Here is a 24,917-nt window from a genome sequence, read left to right on the forward strand (position 1 = left end):
AATAATGAGGGGATGATGGTATTTAACGCCGACCAGTAATCAATCACTTTTGGAGACACCACACACTGTTGTTAGACTTGGCAGGGAGTTTGGCAGTGGGGCCTATTCTTGCTGAAATGCTCCAGGACTGGGAATCAGGGACTGGAGTCCAGTGCTTATCGGACACAGTGGAGATCTTTAAGCGAAGGGGAAGGGAAACAAATGCCTTATATTGTTTCACCTTAATGCTTTTGATTATTTGGAAATACTTCAAAATATTTCAATGATCAATTTTAAATCAAAGTGGTTTTACTTGAATATTTGGAGCATTTCTCCCGTAATAAATCTTCACAGGCTGTAAATGTAAGTCTGTGTTTTTATGTGTTCTGAACTCCAGTGACATTAAATAAGGGATGGATGCTCCACCATCAGCCTGATCTAGCCTCTGAGAGTGTTAGTGGGATGAGGTCTCTGAACTGGATCAGCTGGATCCCATCCCAGTCCCCACTGAGGCTGACTCCCAGCGAGGTGTCACTCACTGTCACTCCGAATGTAGAACATTAAGGAGAACAAGCGTCTCCATGGCAACCAGGTGAGTGCCAGTGGGCAGCAACTCCAGGCAGTGGTCCAGGGTGATCCAACCTATTGATGTGCCATCTGAAAGGCAGCTCCTCCAAAAGTGTGCAGCACTTCCTCTGTACTGCACTAGAGGGTCAACTTGGATTATGCACTCAACTTCCCGGAGTGAGACTGGAACCCAAGCCTTTCATAGTCTGTCAGAGTACAGTCAGATTATTTGCCTCATTTAAGATTGTGAAAGGTGTATTTGAATCCGAGTTCTTTTTCCTCCAAGTTATCACCAAGGTTTTTGCTGTGTTTGGCTGTGGTATTTGAATATAAGATCCCCAAGTCCCCCTACCTGGGATCCATTCACAAGTTGTGAAACCTTTTGGCCATGGTTGGGTTCTCCAGCAGAAATACAATGTAATCTTACTGATGATGGAGTGGGGTCAACTGGGTGAGGCACATTTACGTGTTTCACCTCAAACTGGGCAATGTGAGATTGACAGCAATGGTTCAGACACCACTGAAAGAACGGGACGCTGCCTTCAGTTCGGGTGAATAAGACGGCTCTGAAGTCAGCGGGAGTTGCACTTTGCCATGCTGTCAGGAAGGCAGAACAGGACCACACAAGGAAAAATCTCTAGCCATTTCTGTGATGCCAGGGACACATAATGTGTGTGGCAGGGCATTCAGGGCTTAATGGAGTCCAGCTCATGTGTCAATGACGGTGATATCTCTCTTGGTGATAGGTTGAATGTCTTCTGCACATGGTTTGATGCACTGACCAATGTACTGATGAGGAAAGCTCCCCCGGAGAGCAGCTGATGTGAGGAAGACCTATTCATGGTCAACCCACAGAAAGCTGCAGTGTATAACAACATGCCTGGTCCGGTACTGAGGGACTGTGCAGCCCTGCTAGCAGGTATCCTTGGGGACATCTTTAACATCTCTCCAAAACAGTCCACTGTCCCTGCAGTCTTCAAGGCCACCACCATCATCCCTGTGCCCAAGGGGCCAATGGTAACCTGCCTTAATGACTACAGTCCAGTGGCACTGATCTCAATAGCAATGAAGTGCTGTGAGCTTCTGGTCATGAACTGCATCAGATCCTGCCTTCCCACTACATTGGAACCCCATCAGCTTGTATATAATCCAAATTGGTCCATCAATGATGCAAAAGCCTCCGTCCTGTCCCACCTGAAGATTGGTGTCTCCTACGTCAGAATGCTTTTCAACAACTTCAGTTCGATGTCCAATCCAATCATTCCTCAGAAAATAGTAAATAGACCATCCTTGTTAGGTCTCAAAACCTCCCTCTGTAACTGAACCTTGGACCTTGATGGAGAGACCACGGACAGTTCATGGTGGCAGGAACATCTCTAGCTCCATCACGCTGAGCACTGGCATTCCCTCCCCCCGCTACCACCTGTACACATTATTTATGACAATGCTAACAGCATTATACTGTATATTTAACAATATGTTGTAAATGCACTTTATGTCAATTTGCACATCTAGATATTTTTATTATCTGTTAATATTATTTTGTGTGCTGTATGTGATATATGTATGTCATTTGCACCTTGGTCCCAGAGGAATGTTATTTCATTCAGGTGTATGGTTGAATGGAAGTAAACTTGAACTTGAATTTAAACTTGAAATGATGATGTCACTGCAGCTAAACCAGAAAACAGTTACTTAGTACTATCATATAATTCACATTGTAAACATTTGGTGGTAAAGGCATACGCCGATCTCAAACCTCTGCTGCCTTGCAGCGAAACCCATTCATGGGGAAGATCTTGGGTGGAAACCCTGAGGAAAAATCCGGAGCTGGAGTCCAGGAGAGTCCAACGTTGAGCTCAACACTGACTAGCAAATCCTGCAATGCCACTGGCTCCAAGCTGTGTCAGTCTCTGTCTGTCCTTTGGATTCACTTGCATGGAGAGGAAGAGCCTGCTCCATGGATAACAGCTTGCTCTCCATATTGTATTTCCCTGGCTTGTATATCACATAGACAGGTAAGGTGTAGCATTCATGGTCGACCTCAAATGTTTGTCTCTTTCAGCCTGTAAATCTCTCCATTGGGATAAATTATAGATTATTTCTAAAGTTCAATCTCAACTTGGTGTTGAGCATTAATAGCTTAATTTGAAGGCTTGATTGGCTATCTTCCCTTTGGATACAGAGATGAATGGGGTGCCGTCATGATATTATGTGTCTGATCACAGCAAGGGGTTAAGGAGTCACATGTTTCACTCTGAGTTTGGCCTTCCTTGTATTCGTTCACCATGCCCTGGATATTACTGAACTGAACCATCGCCAAGTTCCTCTCCACTACCTACAGATTTATTGGTGTCTTTTAATAGTTTCTTCATGTCATGTCTTGCCCTTTGGAACGGTTGGCTGGAGGCAGCCTGGGAACAGGCATTCTGTGTACTACTCCCTAACACAATATCATGAAGTTCAGGTCCAGTGAGCACGGGGGAGTTCAACGCAAAGACGTTTGTGTCCAAACTGCCTCGCACTAGCAGTTCCAAAACATGAAAACAGAGACAAAGAGATGATTGAAAAGTCCCGCACTGTGAACAGCTATTCCTGTTTTCAGCAACACTCTCCCCCTTTAAAGTTTTCTTTTATAAATTAGCTGACACTGGTCAAACAACAATTTGTCCCACAGTCCAGCATCTCCCCCACACTCTCAGCTTCCTCCTTCACATGGGATAAAAACCGGAATGTTTCTCAGAGTTCAGTTCCAAGGGAAGTTCGGGCTGCGGAGGGGAAGCGGGCACAGATGGACGAGGTGAGGTGTGGAGGAGGCTGCAGGTTTCACCAGCACCAAACCAATGATTCAGAAAACTCCTGCCTTCCTCCGCTCTCCCGCTCACTGTAAGCTGCACTTCAAAGGGACTAGGTTCTTGAGAGGCGCCTGGAGTACACCGTGTTATCTTGTTATGTGCAACTTTATGAAAGCTTCTAACTTCGAATGAGGGTGGGGTGCCTCTAGCCAAGGCAGATGGTTTAAGTGCAAAACTAAAGGACTGAAACACAAATATTCTGTATGACTAGCTGCACAGCTTTGCTTTTACTTGGGGAATTATTCAGGACTGGGTTAGGGTTAGGGATATCCTGGCCAAACAAAGTTGTTGTGAGCTTCTTCCAAAAATCCCAACTCTGTTTTTATTTCTTTGGGAATATCAGGTAAGATCCAATGGATAGGATTGTAAAGGACAACAGAAGCAATAATATGTTTTTATATTGTGCCCTTATATTGCAAGATACTCTATGGCCCTTTGTGGGAATGTTAGCAACTCAGTTTGATATTATCGGACATGAATACTTGAACAATTGGTGGAAAAGTGTATCCTGAAGTCCCACACCACTAGGTTCAAATGTGCAGAGCAGAGGCGTGGATTACACTTTACATCTATCCCCTCCACTACCCTGCTCCAGTTACTGCTGCCTTGTTCTGTCCTCCAGACAAAAGGTGAAAGTTCGTGCTCTTCCTGGGTCAGCATCTGCTGTCTGTGCGCTAGTTCCTGTTCACAGATCACCCTTCTTGTCTGAGCAGTGGCCAGGGCTTGGTGGGATCTGACCCAATACAGAGCTGGAGACAAGGGAAGAGCTCCTGTGTCCCAGTATTGAATGTTAGCCAAGCATCTGGTAAGTTCAAGGCAGAGAGGGAATTGAGGGAAGTGATAAAGAAAACTGGGATGCACTGTGAGTGTGTGATGTGGAGGCTTGATTTTTGGATGGTGAAAGGAAGAGGTCAAGAGGATGAAAGCCCTGAGAGAATGTGGGTATGATACTCTTCCCTGCAGACCACCAAGGGACTGAGATTGAGGGAAGAAGACTGAAGCAAACTCAAATCAAAAGGACCTGGAGAGAAATGGAGGGTTATTTCTGAACTGGTTTAATGAAAGAACAGGTCAAAGATGCAGAAGTTGGCATAATAAAGGAGTTGAAGTATGATATGAAGAGTGCAGGAGTGACTGAAATGGTAGGTTGGGTATACGTAGAGGAATCAAGGATGATAGGGGATGAAATGAAGTCTGGGAGAAGACAGGTGAAATGGCGGTTGGGGAGGAGAGAAGTGGAGGCTGGAGGTGTAATATGGGGTCATCTGGTGTAATGGGAGATCCAAACCTCTGAACTCATAGAATAATGCAGCATGGGAACAATACCTTTGGCCCAACTCATCCTTACTGACCATGCTGTGCACTAAGCCTGTTTCATTCACCCACGTTTGGCTTGTACTCCAAGCACCTCTTATCCATGTACTTATCCAAGTGTCTCTTCAATGTTGTTATTATAGCTGCCTCAACTACTCCCTCTGGCAAGTCTTCCCATGTACATACCACCCTCTGTGTGAAGTTGCCCCTCAATCCTCTTTTAATCTTTTACCTTCCACCTTAAACCCATGTCCTGTAATTTTTGATTTCTTTAACTGGGAAAAAGACTGTGTTCAGCATATCTATGCTGCTCATGATTTTATATGCCTCTCTAAGGTCACCCCTCATTCTACTTTCCAAGAAGAAAGTCTGCCCAATCTCTCCCTATCACTCAGACCCCTGCATTCTAGCAGCATCCGTGCAAATATTCCATGCACTTATTTCTATTTAATAATGTCTTTCCTATAATGGAGTGAGCAAAACTGTACACATACTCTAAGAGTGATCTCTCCAACAATCAGTCACACTTTTCAAGAACGGAAGGTGAGAAAAATGGGAAGCAACAGGGAAGCCAGCAGTATGTCAACAATAGGGAACGAATTATATCTTCATTTTTTGATTAATCTAGAATTGGACTCACTGTTAAGTTAATTAGGTTTACTTTGGTTGCATCTCCTGGAATTTTAAAATTAAGAGTATAAGTGAAGCTCGAAGATATCTGATAGAATGAATGAGTCAGATGAAGAAACCATGGAGATGCGAGAGACTGAAGATGCTGGAACCTGGAGCAACATACAGTCTGCTGGAGGAACTCAATGGGTTGAGCAGCATCTGTGGGAGGAAAGGGTTAACACTTTGGTTGAAATTCTACATCAGGACCTGCTGAGAGAACTTGCTCTCACCGTTGGCCTCATGCAGAAAGAGAAACATTGAGACCAGCTGAAGCTCATTACCGAATAAAGCTTAGGATGGATGGATTCATGTTGATCACATTGTGATGTCCAGCCTGACCCTAATTTTATTGGCCATATCATTTCCTCTACTCACACGCCATCTGTCCCTGTTACCTAGCTGTATGTATCAACATTGCATTTAATGTTGATCTATAATGGATTCTGCTTAATGCACAGAATCTTGGCTGTGTAGTCATTCTGAACTGATGCACTGTCCAGGCCATGGACCTGCTGATTGGATCTTTAGGTAGAGCTCAAGATTTCTGGTCCAAACTTGATCAGTGTTTCAGGTTCAGGAACACGGGGTGGGGGGTGTGGGGGGGTGGAGGGGAGAGTGATGTTAGGGATAAACTGCTGGGGCTCTTTATGTTGGAGCAATGACACCAAATTCAAGCACATCTGTGGTCAGTTTGAGCATTTCTTCCACTTCCTCATTCTCTGAGAGGTTCTATGTTGAAGTGACCCAAAAGGTAGTGGAGACTAGTCAGTCCATCACAGATAAAGCCCTCCTCAACACTGAAGTGCTGTCACAGGAAAGCAGCATCCATCATCAAGGACCTCCACCATCCTGTCCATGCTCTCTTCTCACTGCTGCCATCAGGAAGGAGGTACATGAGCCTTAGGTCCCACACCACCAGGTTCAAGAACAGTTATTACCCCTCAACCATCAAGCTCTTGAACCCAGGGTTGGGGGAGATAATTTCATTCAAGTTCACTTGCCCCACCACTGAACTGTTCGCAAAACCTATAGACTCACTTTCAAGGACTCTTCATCTCATGTTCTCAATATTTATTGTTCAAAGTAAATTTATTATCAAACCAGATATATGTTACCATATATCCATAAGACATAGGGACAGAATTAGGCCACTTGGCCCATCGAGTCTGCTCTGAAATTCAATCATGGCTGATCCTTTTCCACCCCTCCTCAACCCTATTTCCCAGCCTTCTCCCCGTAACCTTTGATGTCATGTCCAATCAACAAACTATCAATCTCGGCCTTTAAGTACACCCAATGACCCAGCCTCCACAAATACATATGGTAACAAATTCATCACCCTCTGGCTAAAGAGATTTTCCACATCTGTTTTGAATGGACACCCCTCTATTCTGAGGCTGTTCCCTCTTGTCCTAGACTCCCCCATCATGGGAAACATCTTTTCCACATCTACTGCCCAGGCCTTTCAACATTTGAAAGGTTTCAATGAGATCCCCCCCTCAGCCCTGAGATTTATTTTCTTGTGGGCATACTCAATAAGTCCTTAATTAAATAATAACCATAACAGAATCAATGAAAGACAGCACCAACTTGGGCGTTCAACCAGTGTGCAAAAGACAACAAACTGTGCAAACACAAAAATAAATAATATTAATAAATAAATAAACAATACTGTTCCATTGTGGCAGTCTTTAACTTCCTTCTTTTCGTTGTAGTTTTGTCGAGGCTTGAACAAAGGCCTGCGAAGTTACCTTGCAGTTACCCTGCTTACCTTTGCCCTTGTCTGCGAAAGAGGACTATCGTTTCGGCTGAGGCTGGTTACAAGCGGTATTCCTTCAGAATTTAGATATTGTTTTCAGACATGGTGTTGGCATTTAACTTTCCATTTGAGAGTTTTAATTAATGGCCCTGTTGGCCTAGCGCTTATTGTTGTCCTGTTCCTTAAATTCCTGAAAAGTTTGCATTAAAGTCTGAGAACTGTCAACCACCTCAGTGTCTCTCTCTGCACTTGGGCGATAACCGAATGTTCTGACATAACCACTGTGGATATTTCACCCCCAGATGCCCAAATGTTCCTTTCAGCCAACCTTGTGCACTTTTACCTCATCAGTAGTAGCTGCTTGCTTCAAAGGTCCACTCATCTTCACCTCCCTCCACTCTACTTGGATGAGCCAACAATCTCCTGCTCCAAATCCTAAAATCCTAAATCCTGTCACTCAGCCTTGAAACACCCCACAGTTAAGAAAACAGCACATGAACTTAATTCCAGCTTCGGAATTCCTCCGCATCTTCTCAGGCTTGGGAAGTGACCCAAACTCTCGACGAAGGACTCCTGTTCTGTTATGTACGCGCACAGCAAGAACTGCAACTTAACAGTATGGTTAAATGTTTTTATTAAATCAAGCTGTGCCGCTCACAGTGTGCGCACTCGAATGCCCGCGCCAGAAGAGCGAGAGCCATTTGTTCTCCGCGCAATCGATCGGCCGCATGCGCGCTTACCAAACATTCTCGCCGTTCTGAAGGCAGGAATGAGCATCCTGTGTTTCTCAGTGGGCAGTGACCCACACATGCCCGTTACTGCTGACAATCTGTTGAAGTCCCAGTTACAAGCTGTGACATTTCATTCATTCTCAGGTCGTTACTGGAGCGACCTGCAGCTTGAAACACTGTTTGGTGAGTGCTGTAATGGCGCGACGCTCGTGTACGGCACTCTAAGACATTTCGTAGGCCGTGGAGTTGAGAGATACAACAGGAGCAAGTGTAGAAAGGGTGTTTCCTTTACTGAGATGGCTCACTCAGATCTGTTGGCCTATTCCCCAATCCTCTCTGCCTCCTTTAACATCCACTTCAGTGTTTGCCCATGTGGCTAATATATCTCCCTTTGAAGCAGGGTTAGGCTCTGTTGTAACACTCTCTTAGAGCAACATGGCAAGTCATACAATGTATAAATGCAAAGAAAAACCATTTTGTATGCCTAAAATCTGAAATATAACCAGAAACGGCTGGAAACAGCCAACAGGTCAGGCAGTGACTGTGAATAGAGAAAAGATGTAAAATATTAACTAGATAAATGCATGTTGTTGCTGTCCCCTTAGCTCCACTGAGAGTTCCTTCCCCAAGGATTGCAGGGAGTGGGGTTATCATGAGCAACCTTTCACCTGCATTTACAACCAAATCAAACCACCAACCAATTTAGATGCTGTGTCTTACACCAAGAGCTGTTGTGCTGGCAGAGCATTCAAAGCCAAGATAGTGATTCACAGGACAATAGAGACGAGGAGTGTCTTGACAGGCTTAGTCTCAATCAGCCTCTCTACTGGCAGACCCTTCCTCTTAGCGGCACCTCTTCCGACACTGGGTAGGAAGCAGGGTGGAGGTGTATTGTAAAGGGTTAATCTTTATGCCAGTTGAATGTTTTCACCGCGTCTGTGGCCTTGGACATACTTGAACCGGCTGCAGGAGCTGTGATTATGACCATGGGATGCTATACAACTATGAGAATGCTAGACTATGGGAACGCAGCCACGGGAACATGAAAGTTAGATGAACAAGGGTGGGGGGGAGAGATTTGGGAAGTGCAGTGACAAGTGACGATTAGTTCCAGTTTGGTGGTTTGAGTTGGTACTTACGCATTGGTCCACTTAGTGATGTATTTCATTTCAGTGGATTGGGTATAAAAGTAGAGCATTTGGGGCTTGAGGGTATTTCTTCAAGGTCTCACTGATGTTCTGGTCATGAATGGCACCGCAGATTGGACAAAGTGGGAGGTGTGCTGCAGTCTGCCCATGCCTAGATAAGTGTTTTAATGCTTGTTGTTCTGTCCTTTTAAGCAAGGTTTTGTAGTTCTAATTGGAATCTGTGTCTTTCTGCCTGCTCCAAGCCAGTACTGAGATCCTTCCATGTAACATAACATTTTGGCGTAGTCAGCAGGATCTGATGCATGTGGTCGAAAGCAAAAATGTTTGGAAGTAAGAGTAAGAAGAAACACCCCCCCACTCCATACAAAGAATACAGATAACTCCATGGGATTTGGCAGTCTCGCCAATTTACTTGCAGCCCACAGAACGCAAGTGGATTGGACAGACAAACTGGACTCCCTGAGAGGTAAAGATGGGACACCATCTCATGTTCATACTAAAGGGATAAGGGTTCCCTTCCAAGAGGGGGTGCCAGGGAGGGGTTTATGGCCATCATAAAACAACAACAGGAGACAATCTCTTGGAAAGAGGAGGAAATAGGGAATCTTAAACATCAGTAAGCAATGCCCTAGAGGGGTGGTTGGGGAGTCTAAGTCTTTGTGAGAGAGAGTTATGACTGTGGTAAAGGTTAAGTATCCCTCCCTGGTAGATTGCAATTTAAACTCTTGAGAAGAGTGGAAGATAGTGGAGAAGGAGACCAGAGCTGTCTGTCGGTGGGATTTATGAAGGTGGGGATGGCCTCGAGAAAAGTTCACCTTGACCATGGTAGAATCAGCAGTCCGATCTCCCCTTCCCCAACATCTGAAAGGAATAATACTGCCCTTTTTAGGTTTGGCAGTAGGGAGGATGGTAGGATTGGCTATCCAGCTCTTGGAGAGATTGGGACTGTAGGTGGGACTCAGCCAGCGAGGAAAATAGAGAAACAAAACAGAGGGGTTTCTGCCTGATAAATAAGGGTTACTGGTGCTGCTCAAAGCACGAATCCTAAAGGAACGGGTGGGCCCGATACCTACCGCTGCCTTCTATGCTTCGTGGAAAGATCATTGTCAAAATAAGAAGGGAGTGGAGCTGCAAGGGGGAGAGTGGGGGAAAGGGTTCCTGCTGATACCACAAGCAATGGTGAGAAGAACTCCTTGTACCCCTCGCTTCAGTTATTGCAAAAAGCTCACCAAGACCTGTGAGCAGTGAGACTCCGGCAGTAGATGGCTCCCTCCTACCCCACTTTCATAGAGGTGTGGCCCATGAATATGCTCGGCAAATCTTTCTCAGCCAGGAGACTTCAGGCCTTATGCATCTATTGCACTACTTTGGGGAAAGGGGAATGTACAATGATTGAAGGCATTAGTTTATACCAGGGCTGAACACACTGTGGAGGGACAGGGTAAAGTATAGGGACATCAGAGAAGGTGGAAGACACTGATTCAGGAAATTGCAGATGCAACTCAGGAAATGAAGTAAGACCGTCAGGAATGTGAATCACGTGGAATGTGGTGTCACAGAATGTGGGCCCTGTGTCAGAACACATGGCAAGTAGTAACACAGAACTTGGATCAGTGTTACATCACCTAAAACCGTTTCCCATGGCCACAGGATATTAGACTTGTAACAAATAGCATGTGGTGCAGAAAAAGATCGGCCTTCCATGGGCGATGATAGGTAAATGGATGAAATGCAAATGTCAAAGAGATAATGAAGTCAGAAAGTCACACAGGGAGAAGACCAGAACGAAATCTAAAATCTTAAGTAACATTAAGAGATAGATTCGGCCTGAAGCTGGGCGCTGCCTGTTTGCAGCTGTCCCGGGGAGGTGCTGGGGGTGGAGTGGTACAGTGTCGGTGCTGCTCAGCTGAAGCTAAGTTGTATTGTGTTTGACTGCCGACTGCTGCAACTTTCACGGACAGTATCTTACCCATACGTGTTATATGTATTTTGTGCTGTGCATGACTGTTGGTACCATGTTTTGTACCTTGACTCCTGAGTAAAGCTGTTTCATTTGGCTGTATTCATGGATATTCAATTATGGTCGAACGACAATTAGACTTGAACTTGAAGAAATGTATGAACATTTGGGAAAGCCTTAGTGTAAGACTCTCCCCTACCAGTGAGAACCACTCAACTACCAAAATGTCACAGAAGAGATTTATAAAGTGAACTTTAACCCACGTTTTGTGAAGGGATCTTGGTTTCATCCACAGCACTAAATGGTCTCTAATGTGCCCAAGGAGCTGCCCCAGATTGGATTTCTGCACCACCCATGACACCCTTGGAAATTGGAAATATACAGACTAGTGACTGGATCTCCTCATGTTGAGCCACGAAGGTCGGAACAGCCATAAGTGAGTCAGTGGGGAAGCTAGTGACAGGTGGAGCCTGCACCAGGAGTGACACACTTGAGCTGGAACTGTTCACAATGAAAATGATACATTTAGATGATGCATTGCATCTCTCTGTTTGGCTGACTTATATGTTTGATCCAAAGTTAACTAAATTCACCAATTAAAGACTTCCCTCCCATACCACACCACAGAGGAACATTGCCTTGCTTCACACAGGCACTTCACAAGTATAACTCTAGCTCAAGAAGGTCTCGACTAGACTTGAAGCCTCGGACTACATTTGGGCTTCCAGTGATTCCTGGTCACTCTACAACATTTTCTGTAGCATCATACAACATGGAACCAGGCCATTCAGACCAACTCATCCACGTTGACTATGTTGCCCAGTGAGCTAATCCCATTTGCCTGCACTGGGCTCATAGTCCTCTAAATCCTTCCTATCCATGACCTGATCTAGATGGCTTGTTACTAAATCACCCATTATTTCTGGCTGCTCATTCCAAATACGTACCACCCTTTGCATGAAGGAGCTGGCCCTGTTGTCCCTTTTCAATCTCTTGCTTGTGATCTTAAACTATGCCTTCTTGTCTTTAGCACCCCTTTCCTGGAAAAAAGTCTATCTTGTCTATCATCCTCATGATCTTATGAGGTCACATTTCAATCTCCTGCTTCCCAGTGAATTGTCCTGGTCTATGCAACCTGTCCTCCTGTTTCAGGCAGCTGACTCTAAGTAATATCCTTGTAAATCTTTTCTGTACCTTGTCTTGTTTAGTAATATCTGTCTTATAACAAAGTGACAAAATGGTTGTGGTGACACACCTTGTGTGGTAGTATAGTGGGTAGTGCTTGTCACTCTCTCTTTCAGCTTCCACCACTGGCTAGCAGTCTTGCGAATAGGAGAACTGAACGTGTAAGTCTCTCCCTGCCAGTACAGAGCCTCACATAGCGTCTCCTCGCTGGCAATGCCTGTGAACTGAACTTCCTTTCAGACTTGGGCTGAGCTACAGAGGAAGGCGAGGAGGTCTGAACCCTGTACACATAACGCACAGGCCCACTGGTATGTACACACTCTGGTGCTCGTGAACCAGATCCCCAGCTAGGGGTGAATAGCCACACTGCTTTGTGGGTTGCCTCTGGAGAGATGAAGGCTACGGGAGTAAACCCAGACAACAAATCTAGAGTGGAACCCCTAAGGCAGCTGGACATCACTGAACATCCTTCTGGGAGCTCCTGCAGCCAAGTTGATGCCAAATGTATTGCTTCATAAGCTTTCCTTTGGACTACACTGGTGAGGCCGAGAGGGGGATCTTGACGACTGGACATCTCAGGATCTCCATACTTTCTGACCAGGCTTGTGATGATGATCTTCTATAACTGCAGCACAACTTTCCAGTTCCCACTCTTGGTGTCCTGATAGGAGAAAGCCAGTGTGCCAAATGCATTCTTCACCATCATATCTGTCTGTGAACTATACACCTGCACTCCTAACTCTCTTTGTTCTACAGAAATTCCCAAAATCTTACCATTTACCACAGAAGCCCTGCCTTAGTTTGGATGGTGATAGGGAAGGTTGTGAGCAGAGAGTACAATTGCCCTGCTTGCCCAAAGAGAAAAGTCAGCAACATTGCTGCATCTCCATTGTCCTTTGGCCATGGCATGACATATTTACATATGGTAAAATAATCTAGTTGGGAGGCTTATGCTCTGAAGGACAAGAATTGGTCATCTTATGGGCCAGGTCCCAGGACTTACCTTTCAGTCAGTAAATTCTCCTCAAACTGCAGTCTATGTCTCCAGATCCAGCCTTCCATATCCGAGCAACACTTATTTAGAATCAGAATCGGATTTAATTTCACTGACCTATGTCATGAAATTTGTTTTGCAGCAGCAGTAGGTAATAATTTTTAAAAACTATAGATTACAACAAGATATATAACATGTAAGGAGTACAAAAAGAGAGCAAAAGAAAAATAGTGAGGTACTGTTCGTGGATTCATTGTCAATATATCCTGCACCAGATTACAATTACCACAGTGGAAAGATACCAGGAGAACAATTCTTTTTGTTACTTGGCAGGAGAGAGCTTTCTTTGAACTTGTGTCCAAACTGCAGGCAATACTATCAAAGACGGCAGTATTACTCTTACAGGATTTCTCCATGTTTGTGTCCATAATAATCTCTTAAATCGAGACACCAATTACTACATATTTGCCAACAGCCATCCAGATTCTTGGCATATTCTCCTTATCTGTGCCTGCCTCCATTAAGTCTGGCTCTCTATTGGAGGAAATGACGGGAAGTCCTGCGAGTGACAGCAGTTTCCTCTAATCAGGAAACATCTGTCACCTACAACACTCACCTGCCTGCTTCACCTTTGAGTGTTGGCACAAGAAACAGTGGCAGGTAATGGGGTTCTAACATCTCTGAGGGCTGACAGATGTGTTCACTTTACTTTGAACTAAATGAATTGAATAATTTTACCTAATGGCTTATAGATACTCATAGAAACATAGGTGAATTGGAGATTCTCCAAGGAAGCAAGTGGGTCTGTTTGTGTCCAATCTGTGCTAACCTCATGGGCTTCAGAGAATGGTTCTGCAGCCTCAAACTTCTTGGCTCAGGTTACCATCCAATTACTTCCTTCATAAACAGCATGGTCAACAAGAACAGAACTACTGGATGAGACATTACATGGTCCAATATCTGGCAGAAAAATACATTGTTGAGAACGCAAAAGTTAAGTGAAACCACTTTCTTCTAACCTGGCATAAGGCAGCAACTCAGTATCAGAAGATCTAAATATGCTGTAATAACACTGAAATAGTCACCAGACCATCAGGAGGCCAAAAGGTCTCATAGGTCATTATGACATTGAGCCTAACATCAGGAGAAAGGGACAAAGATGAGCTAACGGGATACTTGTATGATCAAAACATGATCTTCCGTGGATTTCTGAAATGAAACTTATAAATGAAAAATCTTTGAAAGTTTCTAGGTTTACCAGCAGGGTAGATATGGGAGATGTAATGGATGTCCTATAATTGGATTTTACAAAGCTATTGTGACACATAAGGAATTATTATTTCACAAAAGGAATATATCAACAATCCAATGAATGGCTGAGGACTGAACACAAGAAAATAGGAGTAAGAGTAGGCCACTTAGTCTCTCAGGCCTGCACCACCATTTAATATGGTCATGACTCACCTTCCCTAAGCCTCAGCTCATCTTCAGTTCACCATTGCACTCAATTCCCTAATTATTATCTACTTTCTCTTTTCCAACAATCCAGTCTCCACAATCTTCTGGGATTGAGAATTCCAGGGAAGCCTTACCCACCAGTTTGAATGACTGCTCTCCATCCTAATCTTTTATTCATTGTTTAATGGGCAGAAGTCAGTGAATTTGAATGTGTGGGTTTTGGGATGGCATGTTAACATGAGAAACAGTAGGAAGGTTTGTGTGCTAGGATCTCAGATGCTGAGGGATTGCATCAACGAATATGGTAACCAGCTGAGTTCAGAGTATCCAACTTTATCAGTGCCAGGTGTGAGAGAGACCCAAGCACACAGAGCTATGAATCACTTAAGTGTTTGAACAAGAAGATGGCAGATGAAGTAAAAACAGGGATCTGAAATAATCCAACTTGGCAGGAGGAAAGGAAAAAGAGATAGATGGATCCCCAAGCTGTCAAGGGGAGTGGGGAGTCAGCTATAATCCTATTGAGTGGCAGGGGTGAATCAAAGGGCTGAATAGCCTAATTCTACATTCTTTAATGTTTTCTGGAAGATTTTGCTGTTTTGGTGAGGGTACGCATGTGATGGTCTCCAGACTGCTGTCTTTGTACCATGGAAGCCAAGATGCAGAATGTTCAAGAGAATTATGGATAGCCTTTGTTGCATTGGGTTGGAGAAAGGAAGTTCTGTTGCCTTTGATAGAGTTTATGACCACATGTGGAGTACAACTGTTCCAGCATCCTCATCAGAGGAAAGATTGACCTGCCCACAAAAATGAGAAATATCACTACCATAATATCAGAAAAAATCAGCTATGTTTTGCAACAATCGAATGGCATTCAATGAAATCCCAAACTTAGAACAGTTTAGAAAATATCAGAATAGTTGTCAATTTTCATGAACAACAAATCATCTCTATTCTAAAATAATATAGTACCTTCAAAATTCTGGAATTATCAGACCAATCCCTGAATAGATCAATGCAGACCAACCCCTGCACAATTGGTGCAGCCCAGTCTCTGAATTATCAGCAAATTGTCATAATCAAAGTCTCGTCAAAAACATTCTAGATGCCAGAATAACCAATTCATACCAACTCATAATCAAAAGTCCCTAAAATGTTGGAATCACCATTAACTAATGAGCATCAAACCACTGCAAATGAAATATTGCAATCAGCTTTAAAATGGTTGTATAATCAGCAATTCACCACAATCAATGAATAAGTCTGGAGTCATTTTAATTTTTACCAAATACCAGTATAATGACGTTTTCAAATTAATCTGTTGGTCTTTTTAATACCAAGATAATCAACAAGCATTTTACAAAACATTTCCACAAAATCCTTTTATAATTGATTAAATACACCATCATTAGCAGTTCAGAATAATAACTAGTACATCAAATCAACAATCCAGTGTTACCAAAGGCAATTTATTTAACAATCCCTAAACTTTTGATGTAAATGCTTACAGTCCCAGAGGAAGCAAAACTCCACCGCATTCTTGGAAAACAATCAAAATGTTCGATAATAAAAAAATTATTGCAGTCTCAGAATATTTAACAGTTGATCACCATTCCAGAGAAATAATCTGTTCTAAATAAAGAACAAAGGATATATAATTCAGTGCTATAGTATCATTATAAAGCAATGCTAGACCAGAATAAGCAGCAATTCTTATCAATCCTTAAATAATCAAAACATTTTTATAATCAAAGCGAGGTGGCAATGAATCCAGAATATAATTTATCTAAATCACCTAATAATTGTGATAATCAGTTTATCAGATTGCTGAATAATTAATTAACCATGATCTATACTTTTCCCAGAATAACTAGCAGTTCATTGTAATCCTGTTTAATTATATGGGATGTCAATGAATTGCTGATTGATTGTTTTGTTGATTACAGGATTGAGATGAAATAAACCTGCAAAATCTTTGATTGATCAAAATCTTGGGATAACATTTCACAACAATCCAAGGGTTACGAATGATAGGGCATTTTTGCAATAATTACTGAAATAGAACAGATCCAGTGGCTCATCTGTAATGTTCTCAGAAATATCAAACATCACTTCTAGAAATATAACTATTTTACCAATATCTAGATCAAATAGCTGATTCTGAAGTAATCAAAAGTGCATCAAAATCCCAGGTCAATTCAATGTGACATTCATAAGCATTTAGCAAAACATCAAAATCACATAAGAGTACATAATCATCAGAGAACTAACAAACCATTAAAATTTCAGAAAATTCAATGAGCAGTGATAACCCCACAATTAGTTCATCACAATGTACAATTTGATGAATCAAAAACAGAATCTCAGAATGATAAACTGATCCTTGAAATTCCAGAATAACCATTTCATCAGTCTCCCACTCGCAGCAATCCATTGAAAAATTAAAAATTGATGAACAAATCTTCACCCCAGATAAAGCTAATGTTCATTAAAACTTCAAGATAATTAATCATTCAAACCACTTACTCCTGCTGGAATCATCAATTCCTTAAAGCAAGAGTTCCCAACCGTCTTTATGCCATGGACCCCTACCATTAACCTGATGGGTCTGTGGCCTCCAGGTTGGGAACCGCAGTCTTAATGCATAATTAGCTCCAATTCATCACATTCAGAAATAGCCAACAATTCTTCACAATCCCAGAGAATGCAACAAATTTCATTCCTGGATAATTTCTCAATCTCAATTCACTGCAATCCTAGGATACTTAATAATGAATCACAAATGTGATATAATCAATGCTGTAGTCAAAGCTATTAATCAATACCCCTCACATTTACACAGGAATCAAACTTTCATAACCCCAGAAATAATCAACATTCTGTTCTAATTTGAGAATAATCACTAAATCGTCACAACCTCAGCAATTCTTTTCCAATCGTACCTTACAGACCTGTTACTGAACTCTAGGAGTAATCAAAATCAAGGAAATTCCCTCAAGAACATTGCAAGATTTAAATCAGATCAAGCTGTGAAGTAACGTTCAGAACTCAGCAATCTGGATGACTGCATTACAACATAGAAAGTGAATGAATGACCATCAGTCCTTACTTTTCATAGTCGTGTTTGCAGAACAGCGTCTTGTTGCGCCAGTAGCAGGTACCGGTGAGTGGCTGCAGACATACTGTGCATTTCAAACATCCTTCGTGCCAGGATGCTTCATTGGTTCGCAGGAGGAAGCGGTCAGTGATGGTAATGTTGCAGCCCGCACAAGTCTGCCCTGGTCTCTTCTCTGAGCCTGAACAATGACATCCAAAACTGAGTTTGCAGAATAACTTTGCATTCCTGCCCTGTGGTTTGCTGCTGTCCCCATTCACCACCTTAAACGTCCATTCCCTCCATCATCTAAACAGGATCCCTGATTCACGAGTACTTTTCAGAACAGTGACACATGAAATAACTTTATCAAAGCTCATTCATAATTAAAACAGAGTTAAAGCTCCAGCACATCAAGAACCTCTCATCCTCATTCCCAAACCTGTGAGACAATGAGAGATGTGAGTGCTATCTACCTCCCCCAATGTAATCAATCAGCCCTCAATGGCTTTTTAAGAAGTTTGGTGTCAGTTCTGTGATACACTGCAGAAAGTTGCTAACCCTCTTAACCCATAAGGGGAGCAGATGTACAGGAACACACCAGCTACTCCATCCTATACTGCACATGCAATATCATGCCTGTAATGTTACTGCCACAGGTGTTAAGATGGATGGAAAAGAGAGGATTCCCAGCACTGCGATCAAGTACTAACCAGAATCCAAAGTAGGTGCAGTGTGCTTCAAGCACATGGAGGTTTCTTCTGTTTTCATTTTGCTTGGCATATTTAGTTATCCAAACCTATGAAATTAACAGATACATCTCAACTTAATAGCACAAATATGTTTGTGAACTCAAAACCAGAAATTGTATATCAGGATGAGAAGTAGATTTGGGATTGTGCTACATTACTTCATAAACTATTGTTAAACCAGACTTGACTAGGGAGCTTAAGGTAAAAGGAACCCTTAGGAGGCAGTAATCATAATACAATAGAATTCATCCTGCAGTTTGAGAGGGAGAAGCTAAAGTTAGGTGTATCAGTATTACAGTGGAGTAAAGGGAATTACAGAGTTCTGAGAGAGGAGCTGGCCAAAATTGCCTGGAAGGGGACACCAGCAGGGATGACTGCAGAACAGCAATAGCTGGAGTTTCTGGAAGCAATTTGGAAGGTGCAAGATAGATACATCCCAAAGATGAAGTAATTAAAACAGAGGGACGATGGCACATCCCTGGTGACAAGGAAAGTCAAAGACAGCATAAAATCAAAAGAGAGGGCATATAATTTAACAAATATTAGTAGAAAGATAGTGGATTGTGAAACTTAAAACTCAACAGAAGGCAATTAAAAAGTATTAATTATTTCCAAAGTGTAGCCTCCCCAACATTATTTATACAGTAAACTCTTGTCAAATAGCATACATGTGCAGTCAGGGACTCCTGGTGACAGGAAACAAGAATTTTCAATAGCTGTTGACATCACTCAGAAAGAATTTGAAGGTTAAGTCCACATCAGTTATTCCAGATACAGATAGTTTTCAAAGAAAAAAAATAGTTTGCTTATCTCTTCTTGTTGGTGACCCTCAGTGACAGTGAATGTAAGACCATTGCCACCACTCGTTATCTTCAACTGAAGGAAAAGTCCACTCAATGGAAATCTCCTTCGTTTATACATAGCAACAAAAACTTTCTTGTCACATGGTTGATCACTTTACTAGCAAGCATTAATCAAGCTGTTTACCACATTTGGGACACATGAACCATTGTCACACCAGTGGGTTTTTTTTAAAATCAAGAAATACAAGAGATTCTGTAGATGCTGGAACATACACAAAATGCATCCATGCACTCAGTTCAGGCATCTACACGTCTTAAACAATGGAACCACTTTAGCTACCTTCCAGTCTTCATGAAGTCCACCAATGATGAACATTAGTATATATTACTTATTTATTCATTTATTTATTATTATTAAAATAATTTGCTTTTGTATTTGCAAAATTGTTTTCTTCTGCACACTGGTTGAATATCAAGCTGGTGTGGTCTTTCATTGATTCTGTTATGGTTATTATTCTATTACGGATTCATTGAGTATGCCCGCATGAAAATGAATTCCAGGGTTGTATACAGTGATATTTATGTTCTTTGGTAATAATTTTACTTTGAACTTTGAAATATTTCTGTGAGGACCTCTGCAATTTTTTCTCTAGCCACTTACAAAATCCGTGGAGATACTTGGTCAGACCCTGACCTTAATGCACTGTAAGGCTGAAAATACCTCCTCTCTAGTTCTGTAATATGATTGTTATCCAGAACTTCTCCACTTGTTGCCCTTATCCCTTGAGCAACCACAAATTACTCCTCAATAAACACACAGGAAAAATAATTATTAAAAATCCCACCCATCTCCTGTGATTTAATACATTCCTGTACGTGGCCCTGTTAATCTCTAAGAGGACCTCCTATCCCTAGTTACTCCTTTACACTTAAACACAAGAGATTCTGTAGATGCTGGAAATCCACAGCAACATTCACAAACTGCTGCAAGAATTAGCAGGTCTGGGAGTATGTATGGAAATGAAAAACAGTCAACATTTCAGGCTGAGACCCTCCATCAGGGCTGGAAAGGATGTGGAGAAGATGCCAGAACTAAGAATGTTGGAGGGAAGGGATAGAGTATAAGCTACAAGGTCAGAGGTGAAACAAGATGGGTGAAGGAAAGTGTCACAACCACCGATTCAGCAATTCCGTTGGAATTCCTATGTATAAACTGTTGTTTCTGCCTCCATCGTGACAGAAGGTTCTTACCAAGTAATGGACCCAGCAAAGTTTGAACAGTGATGTTTGACCTTGGTGGCTTGAGGAGAGGGCGTCTTGTTTCTGAATGCATGTCCTGACTCTGCATACTGAACTTCATTGAGTTTCTCCATTGAGTTTCTCCAATCTTCATGTCACATTCCAAGCTTTCAAGTCACAAGTACCCAGGTTCCCAGCTTTGTGCTTCCATAACTCAGGTCTGCATAACAAATGAGCGCTTCAGTCAAGCTTATCAATGGATTCAACAAATCATCATTCAAGTCAATAGTGTGAATTGACTTTTGGAAGAACCCTACTCCAAAAGCTGATCCCTGGCTGCAGTGTGCAAATACACAGGTGAAGTAACCCTATCAAGAGTATTTTAATCTCTTGATGAAAGTCATGGTACAGACTGGGGAAATTGAACTTTCATGTAACAGATCTACAGAGAACCAGCTAGTTTTGCCATGAAAGAAACCTGTCTATGCTGTCTTGATCTGTAAAATTGAGTATATCCTAATTGCCTCTGGAAAAAATTGTGAAAGATAAAACACCAAGCGAGAGTTGAAAAGCTTCCTTCTCCAGGTTACAAGTTTCATGTTTTCAAGGTTTCCCAAGGACTTTTCTCTATGTTCCTCAGGTTTTTATTTTTCCGATTGTTTCCGAGGCTTATTCAATGTGTTTAGGGTTTTTCTGGAGTCCTCCCCATCTCGAGGACTCCCAAACTTCCCTCTCGGCCCCGCCCGAGGTTTCTTGATCTCAGTCTGTCGGGGTTCCCAGGTCTTCGTCCGGAACCCCAAACCTCCCTGCCTCTTGAGTTCCCCAGGAGTCTGGAGTTTTCAGGTCTTCCAGGGCCATCAAGTGCCAGCTATGCGGGGTGGGGTCCTGTAGTGACTTCTTCAGACCTGTGCAGGGCATCAGTGCTTTTGGGCTCAGAGGCATTTCGAGCACCTGTATTGGCTAATTGTTGCTTAACAGTTACTAATTGTTTGAGCTTCTTGTGGTTTTCGAGCGACTCGCTCCCTGTAATGCGCGTTCCTGGTGCTTTCTCTTTAAGTTTGTTTTATTTTGATGTTCGGATTCTGTGTTAGTTTTATTCTTGAAGCAGATGCCGGATTAGCTCCAATCTGACGGTCCTCATTTCAAGAAGGATTTGTCTCACGGTGTCACTTGGTCGAACTACCTCAGTCTAATTGCTGTCTCTACATGGAACTCTTTGGCTCCGATATTGGCAGTGCACACCATGGCACTTATTTATCAGCATCACTTAAAGACATCTTTACAAGTCCCTCATTCGGGACTTACAGCGGACACAGGTCTGTGGCGCCTCAGGGGCTACACGGGGTGGGGGGTGGGGGGCATCACAACCACGGATTCGGCAGCGCAGCAGATTCTGCAATTGCGCTCGTGAATATGCACGTCAGCTAGTTATTACTTCATTGTGATAGTATTTAACTCAATTCATTCCGTCGTCGTATTTGTCGATACTTGGACAAATAAATGCTTCGTTTTCTGCATTCCTTGCCTGAGAAATTGGACTGCCGAGTTAATGGACTCAAGACTATCGGTGTTCGTTTTATCGTTAGTTGTCCTTTTCAGCCGCAGTGTTGGCTTCATATTCCATTTGAGTGTTATAGCCAGCGGCCCTGTCTGGCCTAGCGTTTATTGTTTTTAACATTATTTGCATTAAAGTCTGTGAAATATCGACCCACTTCAGTGACTCTCACTCCGCACTTCAGCCACGTCCGCAACGGGTGACAGAAAGGGCATGAAGTAAGATGGAAGCTGATAGGTAGGAAAAAGTAAAGGGCTGAAGAAGAATGAATCTGATAGGAGAGGAGAGTGGGCCATGGACGAAAGGAAATGAGGGGCATGGGGCGGGGGCAGAAGGTGATAGGCGGGTGAGGAGAAGAAGCAAGAAGGTGGGGAAATGAAGAGGGAAGAGGAAACATTATGGAAGTTGAAGTAATCGTAGTTCATGCCATCAGGTTGGGGGCTACCCAAACAGAATATAAGGTGTTGCTCCTCCAGCCTCAGAGGCCTCACCATGGCAGAAGAGGAGGCTATGGACTGACGTGTCAGAATTGGAATGGGTATGGTAACTAAAATGGTTAACCACTGGGAAAGCCAGCTTTTTAGTGGATGCGGAAAAGGTGGTTGACGTGGTCTATGGTGGGTCTCAGTGTAGAGGAGACTGCATAAGGAGAACTGGATACCATAGACGACCCCAACAGATTTGCAGGTGAAGTGTTGCCTCATCTGGAAGGACTGTTTTGGGGCCCTGAATGAAGATGAGGGTTGAGGAAAATGGGTAGTTGTAGTACTTCTGCCGCTTACAGTGATAAGTGCCGACAGGGAGATTAGTGGAGAATGGTGGATGGACAAGAGAATCATGGAGGGAGTGATCTTTGCGGAGATTGGGAGGGGGAGGTGGTAAAGATGTGTTTGGTGGTAGGATCCAGTTGAAGGTGGAATAAGTTGCTGAGAATGATACATTAGATGCGGAGGCTTGTGGTGGTAGATGAGACAAGAGGAACACTATCGTTGTTGGGGTGGTGGGAAGGCAGAGGTGAGGGCGGATGTCGAGGAGATGGAGGAGATGCAGGTGAAGGCAGCATCTATGGTGGAGAAATGGAAACTTGCTCGTTGAAGAGGAGGAACAGCTCAGGTGTCCTGGAAAAGAAAGTCCCATCCTGGGAACAGACGTGGTGGAGATGAGGGTAACTGAGAAAGGGGAGTAGCATATCTACAGGAGACAGGGTGGGAAGAGGGATGGTCAAAGTAGCCGTGGGAATCGTAATAAACTAGTCACCAGTTCAGAATACGACAATATTCTCTGCATCTGATATTGAACCGATGATGTCCCCGCATACTACTATAGGTTATCGAGCAGAGAGTCTGATCCCAGCACTTCCTCTTCAATATTATTCAACAGATCCTGCCACCATTATAATTCCAGTCAGATTATTAAACAGCCTGGCCCCAGTGAACTCTCCATCAGGTACTATCCCAGAAAAATCACGAGGCAGAAATCTTTAGCCAAAGCACCACTATCTTTCCAGTTATTACGCAATTCAGGGTCAGATTATTAAATTAAAAGTTTCAACAATATCGGATTATCGCGTCCCCCCCCCCCCAACTGTCCATCAGATTATCCTTTCAATTAAACGGATACCTGTAATGTGCTGTCTATAACCCGTCTGTTTGATTACAAAAACAGAAATTCCTGCATCCATTTCATGGAATTGCTGAATATATTTAATTGCGGTGGATTAATTATGATCACATCCCAGTCATACGCCATCAAGGTTAGTTGGAACGTGAATTTGAAATTCAGAAGGATCCCTTGAGAGGGGGATCATGATCCCACCGGGGTGAACCCGAGAACAGGATGACCGCGCCGCAAAGTATCGCTCCGTTCCACTGCCGAGAACCTGATCCGTCCCGAGAATATGTTTATAACTGGAGAAGACTGGGGATTTCCCAGACAGAGAACACTGTTATTGAAATGATGTTCATAGTTTGCAAATAAGGTTAATATTGCTGACGGCAATCTGTTCATACCGCGACTGTATTACACTGTAATAAACGATTACCTGGTTTTGACGACTGCCCGTCACTGGATAAATATTAAAATCTATTGATCAAGCACACATTTGCATCAGATATTTCACAGTGTACTGAGACTAAGAATAATTCTGTGCGTCGAATGCCTAATATATGTACCGTATATAGGTAACTCCAAGGTAGTTTATTGCAAAGGTAATGCATTCTTCGAACTAATACAAACACTGACACACCCTTTGAAAGGCCTCATCGGTACAACCCAAGTGCTGCCCTTCACTGCTCTCGGATGGGCCTCTTAATTGGATATTGAATCCGTTATTTAGGATTAGATGCGTGTTACCGTTGCTGGGAGGAGCGAGTGGCGAGCGGAATGCTCTTCGATTTATAACGGGGGTGGACTGAATAACAAGTCGAGTATTTTCATTTAAAGGTCTAGACTGTATATCCTTATAGATCCTAACCACGGGTGAGTTGCCGGAGGATTAGAGGACAGCTGATGTTGCTCCGTTGACTAAGAAAGGTTCTAAGAACAAACCAGGGAAATATACGCCGCAGAGACTGACATGGGAAAGTTATCGGAAGGTATTCTAAGGGAATGGATATATAAGTATTTGGATAGACAGGGACTGTTAGGGATAGTCAACATAACTTTGTTCGTGACAAGATGTGTCTAACCAATCTTACGGAGTTTTTTTCGAGGAAGTTACCGGGAAAGTTGATGAAGGCAAAGCAGCGGCGTTGTCTACATTGATGTCAGCAAGGCTTTTGACAGGGTCCCGCATGGGAGATTGGTCAGGAAGCCTCAATCACTTGGCATTCAAAATGAGCTAGTAAATTTGT

General features: G+C 43.0%; 1 protein-coding gene across 7 annotated transcripts in view; it reads right to left on the minus strand.

Annotated features, from left to right (window-relative positions):
- The window catches only part of lmx1al (LIM homeobox transcription factor 1, alpha-like), a 114,418-nt gene that overhangs the window by 84,562 nt on the left and 4,939 nt on the right, over positions 1-24,917 (minus strand). For 5 of the 7 annotated variants that reach the window (XM_059992113.1, XM_059992118.1, XM_059992111.1 and 2 more), the window contains exons 2-3: positions 18,430-18,515; positions 17,732-17,918 (exon numbers count right to left, since the gene is read on the minus strand). Coding sequence is in view for 3 of the 7 variants with exons in the window: in XM_059992118.1 (XP_059848101.1) it covers positions 17,732-17,918; positions 18,430-18,499 (257 nt within the window). In the remaining 4 variants the exon portion in view is untranslated. Of the gene's footprint in view, positions 1-17,731; positions 17,919-18,429; positions 18,516-20,522; positions 22,258-24,917 lie in introns of those variants that run through there. The other 2 variants (XM_059992117.1, XM_059992112.1) reach the window with 1 other exon arrangement.

Source organism: Hypanus sabinus, chromosome 16 (genome assembly GCF_030144855.1).
Source record: "Hypanus sabinus isolate sHypSab1 chromosome 16, sHypSab1.hap1, whole genome shotgun sequence".
NCBI lineage: Eukaryota > Metazoa > Chordata > Chondrichthyes > Myliobatiformes > Dasyatidae > Hypanus > Hypanus sabinus.